Consider the following 25,834-nt stretch of genomic DNA (forward strand, 5'->3'; position numbering starts at 1 on the left):
GAAAACCCACAAAAAACATCTTAAAAGTGGCCTCTTCCAGCGAGTCATTAAAGTAACTACCACATTTTCTGGATAAAACCCTACAATTATCGGATCGCTATTTACATTGTAAATCCGACAGACTAGAAAATGTTCCAAATGCATATGTGTTATGAAACAAAACTATATGTGTTTGTATATCATTGTGGACACTGATAATTGTCTTTTTGGTCTGGATGAAGAAATTTAGATCTTGTAATGAAATAAGAGATCGATACTAAAAGTTGTGTGTATCTTTGTGTTGGGATGGGGTTTAAATTAACATTTACGCAGTGTATTTTTTCTTGCTTCTATTTTTGATTTCTAGTGAATGCACTGTTATTCTTGATTTTTCAAGGTGACACTCAAAAGATTCAAAAATAAATAGTAGTGTCGTGACTATTTTTGAGACAGATCAATTTCATGATCATATTTCTTAGTGTCTGTTTTTCAAATTTGTACAAGTTACTTAATCATTATCAACAATTTAAAGTCCAACCAAAATAAACAAAAGGGCAAGTCTGCCTCTTTTTAGATGGTCAGTTCTCTTGGGCATTTAAGAGAAAGAGATAGATTTAGAGCACATGGTTTCTCTTTCATATCAGAGCTTGTGTCCTGTTCCATTCCTTATATCTTTCTGTTGACATGCATTCTTTTAAAGATAATGCCGAAATGTTCAAACCAGAGCAAAAATTATTCCTTTATGCCTGTTTTGCTTATAAACATGTGTTTAATCTCCCGAGAGGAACATTAATCTACATTAGGTTTGACTGGCCCTCGTTTCTGTGTATTCCAGCTATAAACACTAGTAATTATTAGCTTAAACCTTGTATTTCTTCCCCCTACACAAACTTCACCTGGCTATTTTACATTCCACCGTAAGCAGTACCATAAAAAGTAATTTATTTTTGCGTGAAATGTTGTACACATCCAATCGCTCTGTAACCCAAGACAACTTCAACATTGCTCAACCTTGATGCACTTCTCACAGGGCTGTATCCCCCATGAGAAAAGTCACCCCAAGCGCATTCGCAACTTTAGGTCACTTGATTACAGCAGGTTTAAAATTCACTGGACATGTGATATTGAGCAATCTGACCCTACTGACATTGATTCAGGGAAATTGATTTCAGTCATTCGTCAATACAGACCTAATACTGACATACGTAATCAAGAAGTACATACAGTTTTGCTCTCCTGAACTTCTTGGAAAATTGATCAAACACATTGTGAACAACTAAAATAAATCTCAGCAAGGTGAAGTATAAAGGAAAGTGTAAAATTATTTATCTACAGGTAGTCTTCACGTATACACCGGACAGCACAGAAGTAAGAAGAGAACGAGACTTACAACTCCGTCTCCGGTTCAGAGAAATCACCGAAGAACATGCTACCGTTGGAGTGTGGTGGTCCCGGCGACGGCTCCTCGCTCCTGTAGCTACTCTGGCTGCTCCCTTCCCCAGGCAGTTTCCCTTGGGATGTGGGGGGCTTCTCGAGCGATTCAGGCATTCCGGGCTCTGCAGAACCCAGGAAGCAAGGGCATCGAGTCCGAAGCTCCTTGTAAAGGAAGTTCATTCTCAGCGAGGGTATCCAGGGGCAGCCAAGAAGAATCTTGAAGGCCGCACGAAACTCTGGGCTTCGGCAGTAGATGATGGGATTGAGGCTGGAGTTGATGTAGCCTAACCAGTTTAAGTATCGAAAAACAATTTTGTCCAGCAGTTCTCGATTAAAGACATTGATGATGTTCGCCACAAAGAAAGGCAGCCAGCACAGTGTGAAGATGCCCATGATGATGCCCAGTGTCTTGAGGGCCTTGTGCTCCTTCACTACGGCTAATCTCGACGGTCGCCTGCGGGAACTTTTCCGCCTTGCCGTCATCCCTCCGGCGTTATTGCACATCGAAGGCAAGTTGTTGTTGCCATGGATCGCCGTCTGTACCTGATTTCCCATGCACTCGTTTTGGAACCTCAGACGGTTCTTGCCAATTAGCTGTACCTGTCGTGTAGCAATGAGAAAGACACGTGCATAGACAAAAATCATGATGAGTAGTGGGATGTAGAACGAAACCACTGATGAAATTATAGCAAAGGGCATGTTTGTATTAAAATCACAGCTGTCACTGCTGTTTGTGCCGGGTTCCACATGCAAGTTGGCCATAATGGGGACGAAGGAGATAAGAGCTGAGACCAGCCACACAACACAAACGATAATTCGAGCCCTGCACTTATTCAGGAGCACTTTATAACGCAGTGGCCGTATGATCGCAATATACCGATCCACCGCGATGATGCAAAGGGTCTCTATACTGGCGGTGACACATAAAACATCAACCGATGTCCATAAATTGCACAAAGTCTCACTAAATTGCCAGTGCCCTGTTACAGCAATCGTGGCAGCCAGTGGCACCACCAGCACCCCCATTATGAGGTCAGCACATGCCAACGACATGATGAAGATATTCGTCGTGTTCTGAAGCTGGGTGGTACGTGCTATGGCGATGATGACCAGAAGGTTACCCACGACGATAATCATGATGATGATGATCATGATGAACAGCTCAATTGATGTCCACCCCTGAAGAGGTGCGCTTGTTGGCATCATCGGGGTTGATTGAGTGCTGTATGTCAGAGGTTCCATATTTCAGTATTGAGATCAAGGTATGCGATTTTTCAAACTGGATATCAGAAACAAGCAGCAGCAAAGAGACATAGCTAGATGCTTAAAACTTCTATTCGGTCTTCAAAGGAGTGACTGAGATACCATGACGATGATGTAATTAATCTTGCATTTTATACCATCAAATCTCCAAATCTTGAGCAACAGCATCAATTCCTTTTCATATATTCTTCATTCATCCTGAATTTTTTTTTTGCATATCCAGCTGTCCTGCTGTCCATTTGAAGCAAACATATATGCCATGTTCAACACATCTGAACTGAAGATGTAGGAGGAAAGAAAACAAAAAGTCCCCTTTATTCTGAGTTAAAACTGGTCCAAGAGAGATGGGGGAAAAACATTGGAACTTTTAGAAAAGCCCTTGAAACCAGCAGAGAAAAGCCAGATAAGCAGCCGTCCTGTTGAAGTAGTCCGCTGAAGTGGAGTTTGAGCTGAAGTGGAGGAGGTTCAGTCAGCGTGTTACCGCCGCGTGTGTGGAGCGAGCGAGTGGAGGTGCTTCTACTGCCAAAAGCTCAAAGGAGCAGTGACACTGCCGACAGTCAACAGTGGGAAAGCTCTCTCTCTCTCTCTCTCTCTCTCTCTCTCTCTCTCTCTCTCTCTCTCTCTCTCTCTCTCTCTCTCTCTCTCTCTCTCTCTCTCTCTCTCTCTCTCTCTCTCTCTCTCTCTCTCTCTCTGCCTTTTAGCGTTCAGCATGCTGTAGTTGCAGTCACATTTCACCCAAGAGGGGTGGAGTTTTAAAGAGTGCCTCACTCCCAATATTCACACACACACACACAACCCCTCTTGTTTTGTACACTTTTTATGTTGTCTGTCACACATCAGAAATGGAAATCAGGTTTATGTACATGCAGTAATATATGTCCAAAAATAAGAAAACACATATAATTTTGACGCAAAGTTAACCTGTACAACATTTCAATTGTAACTTTAACAACATTACAATTATAGTAGAATACAAGATATACATTATAGCTCGATTATAAGATCTGTCAGTGATACTAGCAAAAAGAAAGTATTTTAAAAAATGTTGAATGAATATAGTATATTTAATATTATATTTTAAGATGACATAGTTACATGTTACTACATGTACTTAAACAGTAAATTATTCATAATTACAAGTACTAACCCTAAACCAAAACCTAACCGTTACTCTATAGTAAGTACATGTTGTTACTTTTTTATTATAGTATTATAGTAATAGTAATTAATATTACTCTGTACTTTTTGAGTAAGTACAATGTAACTACATCACCTTAAAATAAAGTGTAACCTTATATTATATGATATTATTTCATATAATTATAAATTAAATTCAATTAACATTAAAGTAAAGTTATGATTGAATTGATTCACATGGCAGATGAGATCATTTTATCAAATGGAGCTTACAGTGTGTTTAAAGTAAACATTTTATCAGTATGTGTTTTCTCTTGGGAATTGAACCTGATGTTCCAATGATGAATTTGATACTGTTAATCCATTAACAGTTGCCAAGTGAAGAACAAATCAAATCAATGAATCTCTATAACATACAAGTTTGTGTTTATATAATATATGTGTGTGTGTGTGCGTGTCTGTATACACATCTGACACACACACACACACACACACACACACACACACACACACACACACACACACACACACACACACACACACACACACACACACACACACACACACACACACACAGTATGTTGGTGTTGAAGTAATATAATGTAATAAATTACTTTATATTACAGAGACAAATTTATCCAATGTTTCCAGGGTTGGCGATGTCTTGGTCATGTCTTGTCTTGTCTTGGTCACCTTCTCACCCTGACAGTATAGTCACTGCAACCAGACAGGCCTGTTCAGACTGTGCAATATCTGTTCATACCAATCTTTACTGCCTTGTCCTGGTGTTCAAAGAAACTCAGAAATGTTGTCATATGTCAAGAATTTAGTCACAAGGCTAAGGCTCTGTCAATCATGCTGCGCTCCGATTAGTTGAGTCAAACTGATGGATGATAGTGTGCATGTCTACTTATTGGTCGATTTCTTTCTTTTTGAGTCAGAGCCTATCTTTAATTAGAGGTAGTTTGCAATTTGCCACCAATAAATAAATAAATACATTACAATTTATTTAATAAATTAATATATTTTGTTATAAACTATAATCATAAAATTACAATTCCATGCAAAACAAAAAGTATTTAAAAAAATACTTGTCTCTCATAATAAGTTGGAATACGTTCATGAATTATGTTGGATTAGCTCATTTTAGTTACCTACATTTAAAAACACAAAGTCTTTCATGTTTTCAGTCATGACTGATATGACATCCAACCTGTTGAGTATCTTCTATCATCACATTCTACTGTGTTCTTTTGCAGTGTTTGTCGATATGGACAGGATACCAGCTCCCTCGAGGCCGTTGTTCAGCACTAAAAATAATAGATGCTTATCTGGCCTGCGACTCACGCCAACCCGGCCACAACCAGGAAGAACAATCAAGACAAATGCCTGGCATGCCATTCAGCTGCGAAAATCTGGGCAGAGTATTCACCAAGGTCTATGTCATCAAGTACTTCCTTCCCTCTTCTGTCTCTTTCCTCCTCTCTCTCTTTCTGTCTGACATTATCTTACTTTATTCGCAACTCTCAATGCACAAGTGTGTTTTCTTAGTTGCAAACCACTGTGAAAAAGAAGTACATTTCATCCAACTTAAATGAAAATGTATTATAGTTTAAATTGCAATAAGTTGGACATAAGTTGTTTTTTTGACCAACTTAAGTAGGACTTAAGTACATCTTTGTATGTAATTCCATAATTACTTCTATTGCCTTTGAATTATGGTTAAAGTGCACTGCTGAATCAAGTAATGTATTTGTTTAAAATTGATGTTGCAATTTAGTACAGATATAACAATATTAACTTTAAATGTAATATTTAAGAACACAACAGATAAATGTGTGCAGCAGACAAGAATATATACTCTCAGAATGTCTTAACTTAATGATATTGTCAACACAATAAGAAGATTCTATTTTCGAGTGGAGTCCAATATTGAAAACAAGGTTCACAAATTAGTTCCGGTCACATGGTGCTTGATATAGATGAATATAGATAAAAACAAACTGTATTTCCTCTGCTTCCCCACAGAGTTGGCAGCATTATTCTTTCTTCAGTTAAGTGAGACTTTATTGCTTTTGTTGTTCTCTTGGGACCTTTAAGTAATGCAGTACTTGGCAACATTGACAATCTAAGACATTTAGTAAGAGTTTTTATTGACATGAAGAAATGTTTAAATATCATAGTGATCATAGCAACATAGCAATGGTCTACTCTAGACTAAACTGAGATGACCTGAAGTGTATTATATCTCCATTTGAGCATCTGAAAGTATGTCGGTGCTCATTACCTTCAGAGAAATTCTTCTGTAAACCCTGATGTGACTTTATTGCTTTATTAGATTTCAAAATGATCACTTAGCCACAAGCTTCATGCCATTCTAAATGAATTTGGGCTGAGGCTATATAAACAGGTAAACACTCAGCTATCCTCAGAAGATCTAGCGCTTTATAGTTATTTTAGATTTCTACTGAAGCCCTTTTGCTTATTGCTCAGAGATATATTGTTCAGACCTGCAGTCATAAGATTAAACATTTTTCTTAATTAAATTCTGTCTGTTTGTATCAGTGTTATTTTAGTATCCCTGACATACAATTATAGTTATATATATATATATATATATATATTGAATTAGATATTTTTATATTTTCTGTTTTAATTTTAATTTTAGTTAAGTTTTAGTTATTGTCTCTTGTTTTTGTCGTTTCATGGTTATTATTATTTGAATGTCTATATCATTTTTAATTAAAGGTACACAATGTAAGTTCTTTTGTTCAAAATTAACTTTTAAGGACATTGCATACATGCGTCACTCACCCTGCATGTCTCGTCATATCCGTAAAAAGAGAAAGGTTTCTCTGGCTACTTTGAAGTGTGTATGGGTGGCATAGTTGTCACAACGAGCGAGAAAAGTCGACATGGAGCAGCTAAATCTCTTAGAGGAATCACCCGTTTTAAAAAACGGGAACAGAGTAGAGTTTGCTAGTTTTAGCTGGAAAAAAAGAGAATGCGACAAAGCTCATAATAATCAAGCTTGGCTTTTCAGAGAGGGTGAGAATTGAGAGATTTGAAATGTAAAAGAGACACAGAGATTGGGTTTTTGTTGCTCAACATTTTATTAAAGGGCACCTATTATGGAATTTTGAAATTTACCTTTCATGTAGTGTGTAACATAGATCTAAGTGAACAAAAACATCCTGCAACGTTTGAAATATGAAAGTGCACCGTATATAAAGTTATTGTCTTTCAAAAGTAAGAGTCGACTCGAGTAATTTTTATGAATCGTTAGAAGACCGAAGCTTTTTCTCTGACTAGATGACGTCAACTTGTCAAGTTATTTGAATACGATACGCCCACTTATTGCGCTCCAAGGCCAGGGAAAATATCATGGCGACGAGACGCTGTGTTCTGAAGTGCGACTCAAAAGCAAACTTTTTTCATCTGCCCAAGGAGGAGCATTTGAAGACTACAATTCATATATACAACTATACCACAGAAGTATAGTCCGAGCCTTGTGCTTTGTTCGCGCCATTTTGAAGACGATTGCTTTACCAACTTAAATGCAATCAAACTTGGATTCGCGAGTCGGCTGATATTGAAGGAAGGTTCATTTCTAAGTGTATTTGCATCAGCTTCCTCCTCCGTATATCACAACCTGTAAGTGTTATTAATAATTGTTGCTTTTATGTTTTATGTTTTATGCTTAATAATTATTTTGTTTGTTGTGTAAGCACCGTTTAGCTTCTAGGTCTTCAATGACAATTGTATTGAGATATGTGAAGTGTTTGTCGTTGTCTTAAAGAGTAATACCTCGTAGTAACGTAACTGCATTTTTTTTTTTTGAAAAAACGTTATGTTTATGCATCGGGCTAATGCAAACAAAGACTGATTGTGCTTTTACAATATGAACTCTGGGCTATGCTCGCTAACAAAACATTAAATTCTTTATCTTATTTTTAGTTTTTTACTACAAACTACAAAGCAGTGGACTATAATCATTATTATAACACAATTTAATTGATAAAAGCATCATTGTACTCCGTGTTAAACAATAAGTATTATCTCTGTAAACACTGCTGGGTCATCTGACCAATCGCAGATTAGCGTCGCGCAAAGGAGGGGTTTGGAAAAACGAGTCGTTGAACGAATCATTTGGGAGTCGGTGAGCAAATCAGGTAAAAATAAATGTATATTATACGACAACAAAAGTGTTTTTTGTCATTGCATGCATGTAAAACTGTTGAGAAAAAAATGAGAAAAAAAAAAACATTCACCCGCACACTCACACAAAGCCGAAGCAAAACAAAAACAAAAAACTCATTCTGTTTTGTTACATAGTGTACCTTTAATTTTTAGTTTGTTTATTTATTTATTATTATTATTTAGTTCTTCAACTGAAATAACACAAAAATTACAACTACTTTATCACCATTGCAACTAGCTGGCTTGTATTTTATAAAGTATTTTTACTGTTAGTTTTGTTAGATTATATTTGTATAATTAGTTTTAGTTAATGATAAAAAAACCCTGATTTGCATTTTGGTTTATTATTATGATATTAAGTGATTGCACTTCATTGACATGTTTTTCCTCAAAAAAAGATTTTACCCCAACGCATTTTTTGTTGAAATGTGCACCGACAAAAATCTCCTTGTAAAAATGACTAGAATGCTTGGCATTTAAAATCATTTGGACATGAGTTATGCACAAAATTACAATATGAACAATTCAGTTAAACTATTTTGGCCTCTAAATAAAGTATTTTTGGTAAGAAATCATCTACTATTTATGTGTGCATGGTCTGATCCTAGCTGAACTCTGTTTTAGAACTACGCAGAATAAAAACGGAGTCAAAGTTTGTAGAATTCATTATGTATCTCTGTTTTCACACAATATTCACTACGTGGCAACAGGTATGTGGTTGTGAGTGTCCATTGCTGTCTCTGAGTGCAGTAGCAAAAGGGGTGATAAATGTGCTGTGGAAGTGGAGTGACTCATTAGGGAGAGGCTCATCTGAACTTGTTAAGGGTTTAATTGGATTAAGCAATACAAGCTCATTTACAGTCTCTTATTTTGATTGATTACAATGCACAGGTGCACCCCCTCCTCTAGCCTCTCTCTCTCTCGCTCTACTTTTTCTCTCTGGGTCTTAATTGAGATTTTACATTTTATGGAGTGGTTATACTCGGGCTGTGAGTATAACTCCGCTTGTAGACACACACTCGCAAACTTTGCCATTGTTTTGAACTGCCTTCAACTTGTCAAGTGGGCGAGGGATGTTTATTTGGACAGACCCTCAACCACTTGACAGAGGGAGCGAGTGCTCAATATACTTCAGTCAGATCCATAGACCACAATGCAACATGATTGTGATGTCACAGCAGATCGTGCTTAATTTACCCCCACACAACTCTAGTGTATGATATTGGGGTTATTTTGACATTTAACCTTGACTTAACTTGTAGCTACCTTTTATGACCATTATTTTTACACAGTTATAGTTTATTGTATTGTTATCATTTTCATTTGTGTATGTTTTAATATTTTCTCCAACATCCCAAGCATGCATTCAGGCCTATAGAATGGTGTGTAAAACAAATGTATAAGGAAACAACTGTAAATAATAAATCAGCTTAATTGAGGAGTCCAGTGATCAAAGGCGTAGGTCGTTCCATTTAAACACATTGCAAGAGTTCCACCAGTATTAGGCCCTTGTGGAACAAAAGCAATGATGTATATCCGAGTGAACAAGAAGGAGGGAAATTAGCTAGGGAAGGGCATAAACAATTTACTTAAATGTAGCCTCAGCTTGAAAGACACTGCAAATGTCACAGGAATATAAGTGACAAGTTTGTATACCTAAAGTAAAACATTTCAAAAAATAAACAAAGGTCTGGAATTTTTATTTTGCTTAAAGAGAACATAAAATACTCATCATTATTTTTAGGGAATATTGCAGTGTTTATAAAAATGATTTATCCATTCTTAATGGCTGGTTGATTTAAGAAAACCATTCATTCTCTGAAGGAAATGACAGAAATTGGAATACAGGAAACAAAATTTGATTAAAGTAATTACAAATTAGGTCTTTAAGTCTCTGTATTTCCCATTCATTCAGCATCATGCTCTTCTTTGGATTTATCCTTCACAGCCTGTGACAGAACACCGAATCACAAGAGAGAATAAAAAATAAAATAAAAATGTATATACTTGCAGTTCACCTCCTTCTGCCCAAGCAGGGGGATTGTTCCCTTAAGGACCACATGAGGGATTTCTTAGATCTGGCGTGCCTTACCCATTATCCCGACCACTCTGTTCTACAACACCAGCCACAGGTCCTCGAGGGAGCTTTACTGCATATGTGGGTACTGGTGCAGTGTGGTTCTCCATTCACAGACTGCCCCGCAGAGGAGGACATCGCCAGGCCCAACTCCACCATGGGTCTGGAGCCTAGCCAGCCTTCATTCATGCCCACAGCAGACCATCAGCCAAAACCCACCGAAGACTCAGAGCCACGAAGGTGCTCAGATGCGCCTTGGGCCTCCCATTCATCGGCTTTGCCTTGGTTTGAGGATCCCTCAGCTCTATCTCCAGCCTTTAAGCCCTGGATTCCACCTCGGCCCTCCGACTTATCGGCTCTACCTTGGGTCCACACTCCCTCACGTGGTCTGTCATTCCTTAGGGCAGGCTCTGCCGGGCTCTCTTGTCTCTCTGGCTCCACCTTGGTCAATAATGAACCTGGCTCTGCTTCAGACTTCCGGATCTCCAGCTTCGCCTCGACCCTCCACCCCTCTGGCTCCGCCGGGCTCCTCCGGGCTCCTCCTTCCCTCTGGTTCCGCCATTGTCCTCAGTCCCACCGCCTGGTCTGCAAAACCCAAATCTGCCTTGACCCTCAGGCCTTCTGTGTCTGCCTGGGTTTTTACCTTTCATGTCTCTACCTGTTGGTCGGGTTCCTGGCTAGTGGCGACATAAGCTGACTGTGTGTTCGCCTCTCGTCGGCTGTGTCTCGGCCAAAAAGCTGCGCTTAAACACCAAAACACACCAAAAGGAATAAAGGCGACTGTCAACTAGCATGTGCGTTCTGTGCCTGTGTGTAAGTAAATGTCTGCCCATATCAGTATCAAAGAGGGAAACCGAAACTTTTGAATATTAATCACAGTGATCAATGTATTCATTCTAGCTAATTAAGGTTATCTCTCTTACCGACGGCCCGACGGCGATTCAACATGCTGAATCAGCCCAAAAACCCCAGATGGCGTCCGACTAGAGCCAACGCTGTGGAACACACTGAAAAACTAAGTCAACCGACGCTCAAAACATTGCTCGATGGCCGACCGTAGGCTTGGTGTGTCCCAGCCTTTAATTCTCAATCTGCACTACTGATTGAGTTTAATGTTGCTGTATTTCAAATTACAAAATTTGTCTATTGAAGGGAATTTATACAATTGTTATGATATTGTTCTGTGTGCAGGAAGCAGCAAACACTGCAGTATATGTCAAATGGAAAGCTTCTGTCAGCACTCTTTGCTCCCTTTTTGGAGGACGATGGATACTCCCTTTGAAGGAAACAGTGAAGTGAAAAGCCCTGATAAGGGGCAGGGCAGTATTTCTCAAATGGGAGAGTTTGAAGGGATATCCTCTGTGACTTCATATAAGGGGCATTTTGCCGTTTTCACCATATGTAGAAACAGCACATATTTGTAATTGTGTTCTCATGCATCCGAGTGTTTTTTTTCTTGTTCTGTGTGTGCATGTTTTAGGGTTGTCAATGAGAACCGCAGCAGTAAGTGTCAGAGCTGACAGACTTGGCAGGTGGTCATTAGTCTGTGCGTGAGAACATGCCATAGCTGGCTGTGGTAGTAGTCCAGAGGGCTGGGGTGAAGACTGGCACAGCTTAAGGTGTTGACGGCCAGTGGCCCTTTAAAGAGTTCACCTCTGCTTTCATGCTCAAATAAACTTAGAAGCGGTATGCTTGGCTTGTCAACTAACAGTCAATAGCTACTGTTAATGACAGAGGATATTGCCGAAATGACACTTTAACTTAGTTAGTATTTGTCCATTGATCAAATGAGCCTTTGATCGAATTGGCTAAATTCAATTTTTGTTTTATACTATACTGATTGGGGGATTGGGGTACTTACTGACACCTTGTTCTTAATTCAAGAACACTGACCTAAATAGTCTAGCCATTACAGTAGTTACCATACGGGGTTGTTTTATGGTTTCTGAGCCAATGACTTATATAAGGACAGAAACCATTGGAAACCAGAATATATTTGGTACAATCACCTTATAATCTCTTGGCAAAAGAAGTCAGATTTCTTCACATTTATTGGTCATGGCAATTTAATGGTCATGGAATGTAGCAGTTTTAGTGATGCAATATTTGTCCTGTTCTTTTTATTTATAGAGGTTGGATGCAGTAGTGAGATTCCTACCTCTCAAATTTATCATGCATTGAATGATCGTAATCTATATTTTTCAAGTTTTTGTCATCAGAAACTACACTACATGATCAAAAGTATGCTTTTTTTGCCATTAACTTGCCATTTTAGTTACACCCTTAACTAACAAGCGTTCAGGAACGGGGCACACCACAGTTCATAAAGTAATGATTTACTGAGGGAAGAACTTGACTGACAAAGCCTAGGACCTGAACCCATATTGAACACTTTTGTTATGAATTTGAACACTGGGCCATCGTTCAACATCAGTGTCTGATCTCACTGATGCTCTTGTATTTTTATGAGATCAAATCCCAACAAGTCACATACCAACATCTGGTGTAAGTTTAAGTATTTATGGTATAGTTCACCCAAAAATTCGGAAACTGATGGGCTGTATATATGTGTAGATCAATGTCAATATGTAAATAAAAGCCTAAATTAAATCAGTTCATCATATAAAGCAATGTCTCTTAGGAAGATTTGGATTGAAATTTTGAATTTTGAGAATTTGTTTTCTTTATTAACTTTTTAAAGCGTGAACATAATGGAGGTTAAAAATATCTTCATTTGTGTTTCAAAGATGAACGAAAGTATTATGGCTTTGGGAGGTAAAGGAGTGTAAATAATGACAACATTTTCAGTTTGGTGTGAATTACCCTCTATACTGTCAATACTCTCAATGTTTTAAAAGTTATGTTAAAGTAAATCTGAGGTTTCTACGTGGTGTCCAGGTGTCGACCTGTTTGTGGTAATGTAGGAACCTCAAGAGGTGTGTTGGATCATGACGCTCCCATGGAATTCCTTTTTTATTGTAATTCAACACTTAAACACCAGCAAAAAGGACCTTGATTATTAGTCGAGAAGCTTGAGCCCTTGAGAACCGCCCTTCCAGAAAATTCACATCATCCCAGTAATGACTCAGGAAAAGCTCTTTATCACTGCAGGCAAACTCAAAGCTATAATCTCCGCAGTATCCACATAGTCTTGATGCCTCGTAAATTTGTTTTGCTCCGTTTCCTTGACCCTTACCACATCTGTCCGCCTCCAGTCTCTCTAAGCATTGCCTTAGAAGAGCCGGATTGTAAGAAGTTTACAAGACTACAACTCTTTCCTTCAAAGAATGGAAATGCCGTTTACAAAGGCTTCGTTGAATTAGCTAGATTCTATCAAGCTTGGCCGTATGTTATGAGCACAGTCAGAATGCCTTAGCCTGCCTGTTTATCAAACACCCGCCACCAATTTGTTTCGGGATTGTTTCATTAATTGCCATGGAAACATCTGCGTACGTTGGGATCAAATTAGAGACGGTCCTCTTTGCAGAACAGCGACATGATCCCGTTCCTTCAGGGGGGAAAGCAAAGTGAGAAAAGTGGAATTAAGGATGAAAGGAAAGTTCAAATCCAATTTAGAGAGTGAGATTGCTTAACTTGAATGTGTGTCATGTGGTATTGGTCAAGAGAGGACATCTGAGAAAAAAAGTACTGTCGAGTAGAAACTGCAAATGGGGTGAGATGAAGGGACAGACCGAAAAACAAGATGAGAGAAGGACTTTTTTGAGCAAATTGCTACTAACTCAGGCTACTCAGATTGGCCTCTTGGGCATGACTGGAATTCAGCCTCTCTGGGAATATAGAAGGAAAATCCCCACACTGTGATCATATATGGCAAATGTAATGAAAACGGTGTCATATTTTACTAAAATATGTCAGTCAGGTGATTGCTCACACAACCAATGAGCCGCATATTGCAAAGCAAACAGAAAAGAAAATGTCATATAATCTGGAGAATTACGTCTCAGGTCTGAATCAAAAGAAACTTGGCAGCAAGTGATTTTGAAGGGTTTGTTTGCATAAAATCTTTCCTAATATTTCCATGTGTTGCTTTTCTCAAAATCAATCGGATATAGTACCAAGAAAAATAATGTATATTAATCCATGTCAAACATTCAAATGCTTTTCTCAAACAGCTAAAGTTATTAAAGACAATGTTTCCATATGTCTAAAAGAATGTCGGCTTGAAACGTTGCATGATGTTTTAATATTTCTCTCTTTTTGGACTTTCAAGGCTGCATGTCGTGACTAGCCTGTTTGTGTGTAATTTAGTATTGCCCTGTCTCGGTTTGTTTGAGTGGCATTTTCTTAACACAGGAAATTCTCCATTAGCATGGGAGGCTAATCAAGAGCGCTGAAGGAAATAGGAAACGTTCAGAGCAAAACATTGCGTCCCTCCCACTCAGCAAAGGCTATTCCAGTAACATTTATATTTTTATAAAAATATATATATAATGTACTATTTAACTATACCATCTAAACCTGATCATTCATAAATAAAATAATATAAATTTTAGTGTGTGCTAATTAACTTTTTTTAAAACTTTTTTATTGTAAAAAACATTTTCCTTTTTAAAACATGCACTACCAGTCAAATGTTTGGATGTATTGCATTATTTATTTACTCACTTTTTTCGATAGTCCACTTTAGACATTATACTGAGTGTAAGTAACTTTGGAAGTACATGTCAACTTATTATTCTAACCCTAAACCTAGCCTAACTGTCTACTAATACTCTAAGGCGAGTTAGTTGAGATAAAGGTGCAGTATGTAAGATTGACCGATAGCGGTTGAAATGGATATTGCAGTCCAAATTCAAAATATTGGAGAGAGTTGTTTCCCCCGCCCCCTCCTGCTCAGATTAGATGCTTACGTGGGTTTCCAGATTGAGCAAACGTAACAGGAACAAGCACAATTGACAATGGAATGCGAGGAGACTTAGGTTAGTTGATTTATTGATTTACGATAAATTGATATCGCGTTTTAATATGCTCCCGTTCACAGAGATTTTTAGATGGGTGCGGAGGCTTTCTAGGTCAACGATCTCTGTCCCAGTTTGTTCGCTGGCTTCCATGGCGGCAATATGCTGTGTTTTCTGCCAACTGGCAACCTATGGTGACAAAATACTATTGGGTAAATTGACAATGTGCATAATCCCACAGACCAAATCAAAAACAGACAATCCGACACAGCAAAAAAAAACATCAAAGTTACATATGGTAACTCTCGTTCCCGAGGAAATGAACGGAGACGTACGTCATAGCTGACGAATGGGGATCACTTGTGAGAGCCTATCTACTTTGAGTAAAACTAAACGAGCCAATGCACATTGGCATGCGATAATTGTACCAGCTGCTGTGCATGCGGTGCGTCGCATCCTTGTTTTTCCGCTGAGGAGCCGGACTTGTGACTCGACAGTCCAGCGGAAGCTTAGCAGCTGTGGCGAGGGGACGTACGTCTCCATTCCCTTCCTCGGGGAACGAGGGTTACCATACGTAACTGAGATGTTCCCCTTCATCAGCGTCACTATGACATACGTAATTGCTGACGAAAGGCGATATCTACCAAATTGCCACGGCTGCTGGATTGAGCCTCCTGGCCTGACCAAAGTGTTGGGTAGAAAGTAGGAGCTCTAAGCAGAGAAGGTCAGTCACTGCTGTTCCGCAAGACCCACTCAGTGTGACTTATTGGATAACGCTGGTGAAGCGTGCCCTTGGGAAAGGGAACGCTGCGGAATTCACATCCTACCCCGGAGGGAGGCACTGTGATGGTACACCTATGGACTAGCCAAACAGGGTAGTACAACATATGCTGTAAGGTGGTTCCAGAGGTCTGGATGCGGGTGTCATAGAGTGCCCCATCTCTGAGAAAGCAGGTCCTACCTCAGAGGAATGGGCCAAGGATGTGTTGTTGTGAGGAGCATGAGTTCTGGGAACCAGGTAAGGTTGGGCCAATACACCGCAACTAACAAGACCTTCTCCTCGTCTTCCCTGACTTTGCACAGTGTCTGAGCGAGAAGGCTCACTGGGGGAAACACATCCTTGCACAGGCCCCGGGGCCAGCTGTGTGCCAGTGCATCCGTGCCGAGGGTCCCCTCGGTCAGGGAGTAAAACTGCTGGCAATGGGTAGAGTCCGGAGAGGCAAACCGATCTATCTGTGCCTGGGGATGGAGATGCCACTCTCCCGGAAGAGTAGGCTGTCATGAGCACTCGTCGGCTGCACGATTGAGCACGTCAGGGATGTGAATGGCTCGAAACGACCTCAGATGCTTCTGACTCCATAGGAGGAGATGGCGGGCGAGTTGCGACATGCAGCGAGAGTGTAGACCACCTTGGCAGTTGATGTACACAACGGTCGCCCCGTTGTCCGTACGGCCATGCCATGTACCGGCCCTTTGAGGCAGCCCAGTGCAAGGCGTACTGTGAGCAACTTGAGGCAATTGATATGCCAATGCAGTTGAGGCCCCGTCCACAGACCTGAAACTGCATGCCCGTTGTACATGGCCCCCCAGCCGGTGGCAGAGACATCTGTGAAGACCACAGCATGCCTGGACACCAGAAATGAAGGGTCCGACCACAGGCTGAAGGTCTGGAGGCAGTGCGGGGTGACGTGCACCCGGTACGTGCCGTTCTGCCACGCCCATCTCGGGTCTCGGCCGTGAAGCCAGTGCTGAAGCGTCTCATAGGAAGCAATCAGAGCGGCATTACAGTGGATGCCATATGCTCCTGGAGCCTTTGAAAAAGTTTCAGTGGGACCGCTGTCCTGCCCTTGATTGTACTCAAGCAGTTCAACAATGACCGGAAGCGCCCCTCTGTGAGTTGTGCTGTCTGGTTGACCGAGTCTAACTCCATACCGAGATAAGAGATCCTCTGCACAGGGGAGAGTTTGCTCTTGTCCCAGTTGACCCGAAGCGCCAACAGGCTGAGGTGACAGAGCACCATGTCCCTGTATTTGCACAACTGCTCTCGAGACTGAGCCATAATCAGCCAGTCGGCGAGATAGTTGAGAATACGAACGCCGCATTCTCTGAGTGGAACAATGGCTGTCTCCGCTACCTTAGTACAGACACTTGGTGATAGAGACAGCCCGAAGGGTAGGACTTTGTACTGATATGCCTGTCCCTCGAACGCAAACCGCAGAAATGGTCTGTGTTGAGGAAGCATAGAGACGGATGCATTCGCAAATGCGTTTCTACGTTAACATCTTGAGCGGGAGCTTGTGCAGGCTCTGATCCAAGATTGGCCGTAACCCACCGCCTTTCTTGGGTACAATCAAGTAGGGGCTGAGAACCATGTCTTCATATCGGCTAGAGGGACCGGCTCGATCGTGTCCTTCGCCAATAGGACATTGATCTCTGCCCGCAAGACTGACGCCAGCGGCGGAACAGAATTTGAATAAACAAAAAGATTCTCCGCCCTGCCCTCCACCAGGAAATAGCAGCTGACTTTGGGTCGCTTGTCCTGAGACAGGTGGCGCCGTCTTCCTGCTAAAGCTCAACGAAACAGTAGAGCTGGCTGTGACAGTTTTTTTTTTTTGCTCAAACAGACTGAGGGGAAGCCCACGAGTGAGTATGGTAGCATATCCGGACAAGCTCTTAGTTACCTCAGCCTGCCTCTGAACTGTGGAGAAATGCTGGGCATTGTCTCCAATAGTGTCGCCGAAAAAGTCCACCTTGTGATGTGACAATGCACTTTTATCTTTTAATAAGCATGAAATAAATGTGATTTATAGAGTGCTTTTGTCTATATAATAATAGTTCATATTCCGAGGAACGGGATATATTTGAAAGACGCAATGTATGGTAAATGAGTGCCACAACAAAGATGCCGTCTTTGTTGGTCCGATTTGGAAATACCGGATGCAAGATGACGTACGCATTCGCTAAGCTGAAAAGAGTGATGGCGGGGAGAACGAATAGGTTCAGGTTGTGAGCCGTTTCATCTTTTCTGAGCCGACGGGAAGTTGATTACGTCGGCGAACGAGATTCATTCTGCCTCAGGAATCTACTAGTAAGCTACAGTACATGCACATGGTATATATTGTTGTTTGTTGTGGCTACGAAGAGGATTGATTGCAACGTTAAAGGAGTTCCAGTTATCATCAAGCGAGACTACGGGGATAAAGCGATCTCTTCAAAGGTATTCAAAGTATCTGATTGAAGATGGAACTGATCGTTAACTCGTGAAAAGCAGTGGAGCGTGAGTAACAGGATATTAAATATCAAGAGCGGTTATTGCGGGACTAACTGACTTTATGGTTTCTGTTTCTCTCCTTTGAAACACTTTGAAAAACCTTGACTATTTAAACTGTGTTGAAGCTATGAGCTATGTTGTTTCTATGCTATTGGTTTTGTGTATGTTTATTCGTATTCAAATGGTGAGATGTGGTGTGATGAAATTGGTACACTGTTTTGGTGAATACACTAAAAATGAGCATTTTGAGTCGTAGTAGATTGGTTTTTCTTTGTTTTACTCTTACAACATTGAGGATTCATGTTAATTATTGTGTAAATGTGTCCTGTGTTCACTATCCTTCTTGACTTGACTTACGACCCTAACTAAAAATAAGGAAATTTTGACAGAATATATATATGTCTGGCACCCCAGCATAACTGTAAGAGGGAAAGTGTTACAGTGAGATGGGAGCATTGTGAAATCAAACTTTGGTGATGTTTTGCACCTCAGCAAGCTTTAGCCCTGGGGCGCTTCTTGAACACCAGCGTGGACATTGTCTGACCGAGGGCCAGCGCTTTGACTTAAACCACTCAGTCACTATGCGCAGCTCAACCCCGACTCAGAACTACTCTCGTGCATTGCGTGTTTTAGCCTTCCAGAGATTTGTATGGTGGCCATCACATGCAGGGAAGAGGCGGTCTGCAATTAGCAAAGCCGCCCCACCACCAAGAGTAGTGCGATAGGAAAACCTTTTTCTGCAGATTTTGGCATGTTTGGTTTTGCCATATTGGTGCCAATATGCTTCCATACTGCTAAAGTTTTTCACACACATCCGAGCAGGCACGGGGGCGGGGCAAGGCGATTAAGCGTCACACTGTGCCTCCAGAGTAGCCCGGGAAAGTGTGGCTGTCAAGTCGGAATCTGATTCAGCAGAGTACACAGACCATTACAGTGGGAACTCAGCATCATCTTCATTTCCAGAGCGTAACAGCCCTCTCTCCGATGCAGTGATCGGCATCTGATCCTCCCCTGGAGCCCCGAATGAAATGCTTGGTCCCTCAGGAGAAGGACCAGTAATCCCATCCGAAAGCTGCCAGGTATGCGAGACAGTGAACGTGGCCATCAAACTCGATGGCACACGGCACGCAGAATGCTCAAGCCGTCATGAGAAAGGCAAGACGAACAACGTGCCGACGTGGTCATGCTCTCATAAGAGAACATGAACCACCCATGAATGCAGTCTCAACACGCTTAAGCCCAGGCATGTGAAACAGTGATCGTGGCCGTCAAATGAGGATAGGAAACGACGCTGACGAAGGGGCACATACATACAGCACCTTTTAAGGAGCAGCCTCACTACACTTTTCGTTCCGTTGATTTCCATTCATACACAAACAAATGCTGAAGACAGAAAACGCAAGCTCGTGTGAAGAAGTTTTGCATTTCTCTACGTTCCAAAGTTCAAGTTTGGGGAACTCTGACCTGTGAATTCGTATCAATTTAGAAAAAGACGCCTATGACGAGTTCGACATCATATCACAAATGTTGCATGACCGTTCGTGTGTTAAAAGTCTAGTATGACCGTGGCATTAGTTGATGTAGTTGTAAAGTTACAGTACCTGTCAAAAGTTTGGAATTTTTTAAAAATAAGTCTCTTATGCCTATCAAGACTACATTTAATTAGTTAAACAGTAATATTTGCTGTAAAAACAGTAATATTTTGAAATATTATTACATTTTAAAATTATTGTTTTCTATTTTAATACATTTCCAAAGGCCATTTTTTCCTGTGATGACAAATCAGAATTTTCTCCAAACTTCAGTCACCAGATGACAGAAATCACCTTTTCCACAAGAATGTTAACTGTTTTCAACATTGATGATAATAATAAGAAGAAATGTTACCTGGTCACCAAAGCAGCATATTAGAATAATAGAAGGATCATGTTACACTAAAGACTGCAATGCCTGCTTAAAAAAAAAGTTAATTGCTTTTTAAAATATATTTAAATATAAATATAACTCACATTATTATTTCTTCTACTGTTTTTTATTAAATAAATGCAGCCTTGGTGAGCATAAGAGGCTTCTTTAAAAAGCATTAAACATATTAATGTACTGTACCTGTTGTTAGTAGAATGTCTAGGTTATCTAAATAAAGTGTAACAATAATAATAATACTACAGTAAAAACAGTAATATTACAATTTTAATTAATGTTTTTTTTTATTTAAAAAATGTTTTTATGTAATTTATTTAAAAATATTTTATATTATCAGAGTTGAAAACAGTTGCTGCTTTTTAGTATTTTTTTGTTGTTGTTGTGGAAACCTGTAACGTTTAGTGTTCATTTCATTTTCTAGGACTTTTTCTTAGCTTATTTGATGAATAGGAATTTCTAAATAACAGCATTCCTTTGGAATAATTTTTAACACTAAATGTCTTCACCATCACTTTTGATTAATTTAATGCATCATTGCTGAATACAAATATTAATTTCTTTCACAAATTTTTTTTTAACTTTTGAATTACTTTTAACCGTGGGCTCACCACCTACAGGAGGGACCGTAAGGGGCCGGTGCTGAGAGGATCGGGCAGCAGTCGAAGGCGGGGGCCTCGACAACCCGATCCCTGGACACGGAAACTAGCTATAGGGACGTGGAACGTCACCTCGCTGGCGGGGAAGGAGCCTGAGATTGTGCGTGAGGTTGAGAGGTTCCAACTAGAGATAGTTGGAATCACCTCTACGCACGGCTTGGGCTCTGGAACCACACTCCTTGAGAGAGGATGGACTCTTCACCACTCTGGAGTTGCCCATGGTGAGAGGCGGCGGGCTGGTGTGGGTTTGTTAATATCTCCCCAGCTCAGCCGCCATGTGTTGGAGTTTACCCCGGTGAACGAGAGGGTCGTTTCCCTGCGCCTACGGGTCGGGGATAGGTCTCTCACTGTCGTGTGTGCCTACGGGCCAAACGGCAGTGCAGAGTACCCGGCCTTCTTGGAGTCTCTGGGAGGGGTGCTGGAAAGTGCTCCAACTGGGGACTCTGTCGTTCTACTGGGGGACTTCAACGCCCACGTGGGCAATGACAGTGTTACCTGGAGGGGCGTGATTGGGAGGAACGGCCCCCCTGATCTGAACCCGAGCGGTGTTCAGTTATTGGACTTCTGTGCTAGTTACAGTTTGTCCATAACGAACACCATGTTCAAACATAAGGGTGTCCATCAGTACACGTGGCACCAGGACACCCTAGGCCGTAGGTCGATGATCGACTTTGTGGTCGTTTCATCTGACCTGCGGCCGTATGTTTTGGACACTCGGGTAAAGAGAGGGGCGGAGCTGTCAACTGATCACCACCTGGTGGTGAGTTGGATCCGATGGCGGAAGAGGAAGCTGGACAGACTCGGCAGACCCAAGCGTACTGTAAGGGTCTGCTGGGAACGTTTGGCCGAGTCTCCTGTCAGAGAGATCTTCAACTCCCACCTCCGGCAGAGCTTCGACCGGATCCCGAGGGAGGCTGGAGATATTGAGTCCGAGTGGACCATGTTCTCCACCTCCATTGTCGAAGCAGCCGCTCGGAGCTGTGGCCGTAAGGTCTCCGGTGCCTGTCGAGGCGGCAATCCCCGAACCCGGTGGTGGACACCGGAAGTAAAGGATGCCGTCAAGCTGAAGAAGGAGTCCTATCGGGCCTGGTTGGCTTGTGGGACTCCTGAGGCAGCTGACGGGTACCGGCAGGCCAAGCGAACTGCAGCCCGGGTGGTTGTGGAGGCAAAAACTCGGGCCTGGGAGGAGTTCGGTGAGGCCATGGAAAAGGACTATCGGCTGGCCTCGAAGAGATTCTGGCAAACCGTCCGGCGCCTCAGGAGAGGAAAGCAGTGCCCTACCACCGCTGTTTACAGTGGAGGTGGGCAGCTGTTGACCTCAACTGGGGATGTCGTCGGACGGTGGAAGGAATACTTTGAGGATCTCCTCAATCCCGCCGTCACGTCTTCCATTGAGGAAGCAGAGGCTGGGGGCTCAGGGGTGGACTCGTCCATCACCCAAGCTGAAGTCACCGAGGTAGTCAAGAAACTCCTCGGTGGCAAGGCGCCGGGGGTGGATGAGATCCGCCCCGAGTACCTCAAGTCTCTGGATGTTGTGGGGCTGTCTTGGTTGACACGTCTCTGCAGCATCGCGTGGCGGTCGGGGACAGTGCCTCTGGGATGGCAGACCGGGGTGGTGGTCCCTCTTTTTAAGAAGGGGGACCGGAGGGTGTGTTCCAACTACAGGGGGATCACACTTCTCAGCCTCCCTGGGAAAGTCTATGCCAGGGTACTGGAGAGGAGAATACGGCCGATAGTAGAACCTCGGATTCAGGAGGAACAATGCGGTTTTCGTCCGGGGCGTGGAACACTGGACCAGCTCTATACCCTCTACAGGGTGCTGGAGGGTTCATGGGAGTTTGCCCAACCAATCCACATGTGCTTTGTGGATTTGGAGAAGGCATTCGACTGTGTCCCTCGTGGCGGCCTGTGGAGGGTGCTCCGGGAGTATGGGGTCCGGGGTCCTTTGCTAAGGGCTGTCCGGTCCCTGTACGACCGAAGCAGGAGCTTGGTTCGCATTGCCGGCAGTAAGTCAGACTTCTTCCCAGTGCATGTTGGACTCCGGCAGGGCTGCCCTTTGTCGCCGGTTCTGTTCATAATTTTTATGGACAGAATTTCTAGGCGCAGCCAGGGGCCGGAGGGTGTCGGGTTTGGGAACAACACGATTTCGTCTCTGCTCTTTGCAGATGATGTTGTCGTGTTGGCCCCTTCAGACCAGGACCTTCAGCATGCACTGGGACGGTTTGCAGCCGAGTGTGAAGCGGCTGGGATGAGAATCAGCACCTCCAAATCCGAGGCCATGGTCCTCAGTCGGAAAAAGGTGGCTTGCCTACTTCAGGTTGGTGGAGAGTTCCTGCCTCAAGTGGAGGAGTTTAAGTATCTTGGGATTTTGTTCACGAGTGAGGGAAGGATGGAACGGGAGATTGACAGACGGATCGGTGCAGCTTCTGCAGTAATGCGGTCGATGTACCGGTCTGTCGTGGTGAAGAAAGAGCTGAGCCGCAAGGCGAAGCTCTCGATTTACCGGTCAATCTACGTTCCTACTCTCACCTATGGTCATGAGCTTTGGGTCATGACCGAAAGAACAAGATCCCGGATACAGGCGGCCGAAATGAGCTTCCTCCGCAGGGTGGCTGGGCGATCCCTTCGAGATAGGGTGAGGAGCTCGGTCACTCGGGAGGAACTCAGAGTAGAGCCGCTGCTTCTCCACATCGAGAGGGGTCAGCTGAGGTGGCTCGGGCATCTGTTTCGGATGCCTCCTGGACGCCTTCCCGGGAAGGTGTTCCGGGCGCGTCCCACCGGGAGGAGACCCCGGGGAAGACCTAGGACACGCTGGAGAGACTATGTCTCCCGGCTGGCCTGGGAACGCCTCGGAGTCCCCCCGGAAGAGCTGGAGGAAGTGGCTAGGGAGAGGGAAGTCTGGGCATCCCTGCTTAGACTGCTGCCCCCGCGACCCGGCCCCGGATAAGCGGAAGAAGATGGATGGATGGATGGAATTACTTTTAATTGTAATGATTATTATTATTATTGTTGTTGTTATTAATCAATGAAAAGTACATAAAGAAAGCATTTATGTGAAAAACTACACCCATGGGCTGCAATGTGGGCATAAATACCTTGGTCATAAGGACACAGGCAAGTACGTGCTCCACAGGAAATTAAGAGACAGTTTGTTTCAGTCTTGTTTTTTTATGACAGATCCAACCAATGTAGCTTGGCAAGAGACAACTCAATGTGTCAAAGTTCAGGAGCGCACCTCTCCCCTCATTGCATAATGGGAGCTTTGGGAATGATGGCCAAACAATCTATAAACTCTCAAGCAAATCTATCCAGTAATTGCTCAGAGACGTGCTAGAGTCAAAATCCACATGATTTGTGAAGCTCAGTTGGTCAATCTGTCTGCGCGTTTCAACACAGCAGGGAAAAATGCAATTTCAACACCAGAATGTGGTTCACTCCTCAGAAAAGACTAGAATTGAACAGTGTAAACCATTATGTCATGCTACAGTAACATTCCCCTCTAAAAACAAGGAAACAAAATGCAAAACCTGTCCAGTCTCTATTGTACACTTACATTCAGATTTGTAAGTAAACACAAACCATGTCCTTATATTATGTAATTATTCGCTGAAGAGTATGTTTTTCCTCAGCTTTTGAAAGTGCATGACATTGGTTAATTTCAAAAACGTTATATATTATATATATATATATATATATATATATATATATATATATATATATATATATATATATATACATTTAAATAGTTTTTTTTTTTCAGAGACATGTTCTTGTGGTGTGTGCATGAGCACATGCAACATGATAGAGAAAGCTCTCGGTGAGCGTTGCCATTTATCTTAGCTGGTACTAATTCATTAGTCACTAATATCATTGCTTTGACATCAAAGGCAGAAGACAGGGAAAAGTCCATTTCACAATATCTGTCAAATAACTTTTTGGGAATTTTTTGCTTCCAGATGGTGTAGTTATCTACTAGCCAGACCTTGACCCCTTTGCCACTTGGATGACACTTTTGCAAGCGACCTGAGTTCAAATCTGGTTCGTGACATTTCCTGATCCCATTCCCTTTCTCTCCTCTCATGTTTCACTGTCTTCTCAATAAAACTGGCAAAAACACAGAAGGTGGCAAAGTGTATGACAATAACAGACAAATTTTTCTACACTGCTTTGTTCTTAAAACAAGATATATATATTTTTTTATATATCTTGAATTATTTTTAGTATTTTCTTAAGGGTACAGCATATAAGAGTTATATTTGTACAGTTTGCTCATTGTTATTCATGTTGTGTTAGAGGTCCTTTAGTTCTTTTCATACTTTTGCAATTGTGTCTCCTGAGCTAAAAGATGTAAGATTATAGTATTTTAAAGGCAGATTTAAATTATACACTTATGTCACCATTAAGAAAGTCCGTAACCTACAAATAAGAAAAAAAACCTTGAGCTATGTAGAGAAAAAAAAGGGTGGAATCATCCTGTGAAGTCCTACCAGCGTTTCTTCGTGTCTTTAGAAGAAAAGATGAGATCATAAATCAAATGTTTAACACACACTGTGCAGGTTGAAACAGTGCAACTATCAGTATGTGGGGGAAATCGCTGTCATTACTCAAAGAGTGGAAACAAATGCTAGTTTTTGCTCTTTGCCTTTTCCTTTTCCCCCATAATAACACTGATGAGCTTGTGTTGTTGTGAAAACCTAATGTGAGAACGTGAGAGACAAAATTTCAATTGCATTGATAAATTCTTAAGTGGCTTCATATGGTTCCTCTCTGTATGCTAAAAGCCCTCGAGTAGCGATAAGTTTATCCCGCACCTGAATCTTGCCAAGAGGAAACGCTTATAGAAATGAGGCCCTTTGCATATGTTCACTCCATAAGTGCTGCTTGGTTCTGTGTGTTACATGTTTGCTTTTAGCTCATGAGTAGTTACAACTTGCAAATGGGTTTAAAATCTGTCTTTATATGAAATACAGCAAAA

General features: G+C 41.8%; 1 protein-coding gene and 1 long non-coding RNA gene across 2 annotated transcripts in view; one reads left to right on the forward strand and one right to left on the reverse strand.

Moving 5' to 3' along the window:
- adrb3a (adrenoceptor beta 3a) overlaps positions 1 to 3,261 on the reverse strand; it is a 23,322-nt gene extending 20,061 nt beyond the window's left edge. The window contains exon 1 of the mRNA XM_079637438.1: positions 1,370 to 3,261. Coding sequence (XP_079493564.1) covers positions 1,370 to 2,655 — 1,286 coding nt within the window. The 5' untranslated portion in view covers positions 2,656 to 3,261. The remainder of the gene's footprint in view (positions 1 to 1,369) is intronic.
- Positions 3,055 to 24,962, forward strand: LOC307011584. Its single transcript, XR_013800441.1, has 3 exons — positions 3,055 to 3,186; positions 5,073 to 5,249; positions 24,816 to 24,962. It is a non-coding gene; the product is annotated as an uncharacterized lncRNA (long non-coding RNA).
- The last annotated feature ends 872 nt before the right edge of the window (positions 24,963 to 25,834 follow it).

The sequence above is a fragment of the Phoxinus phoxinus genome (assembly GCF_949152265.1).
Source record: "Phoxinus phoxinus genome assembly, chromosome: 15".
In the NCBI taxonomy this organism is placed as follows: Eukaryota; Metazoa; Chordata; class Actinopteri; order Cypriniformes; family Leuciscidae; genus Phoxinus; species Phoxinus phoxinus.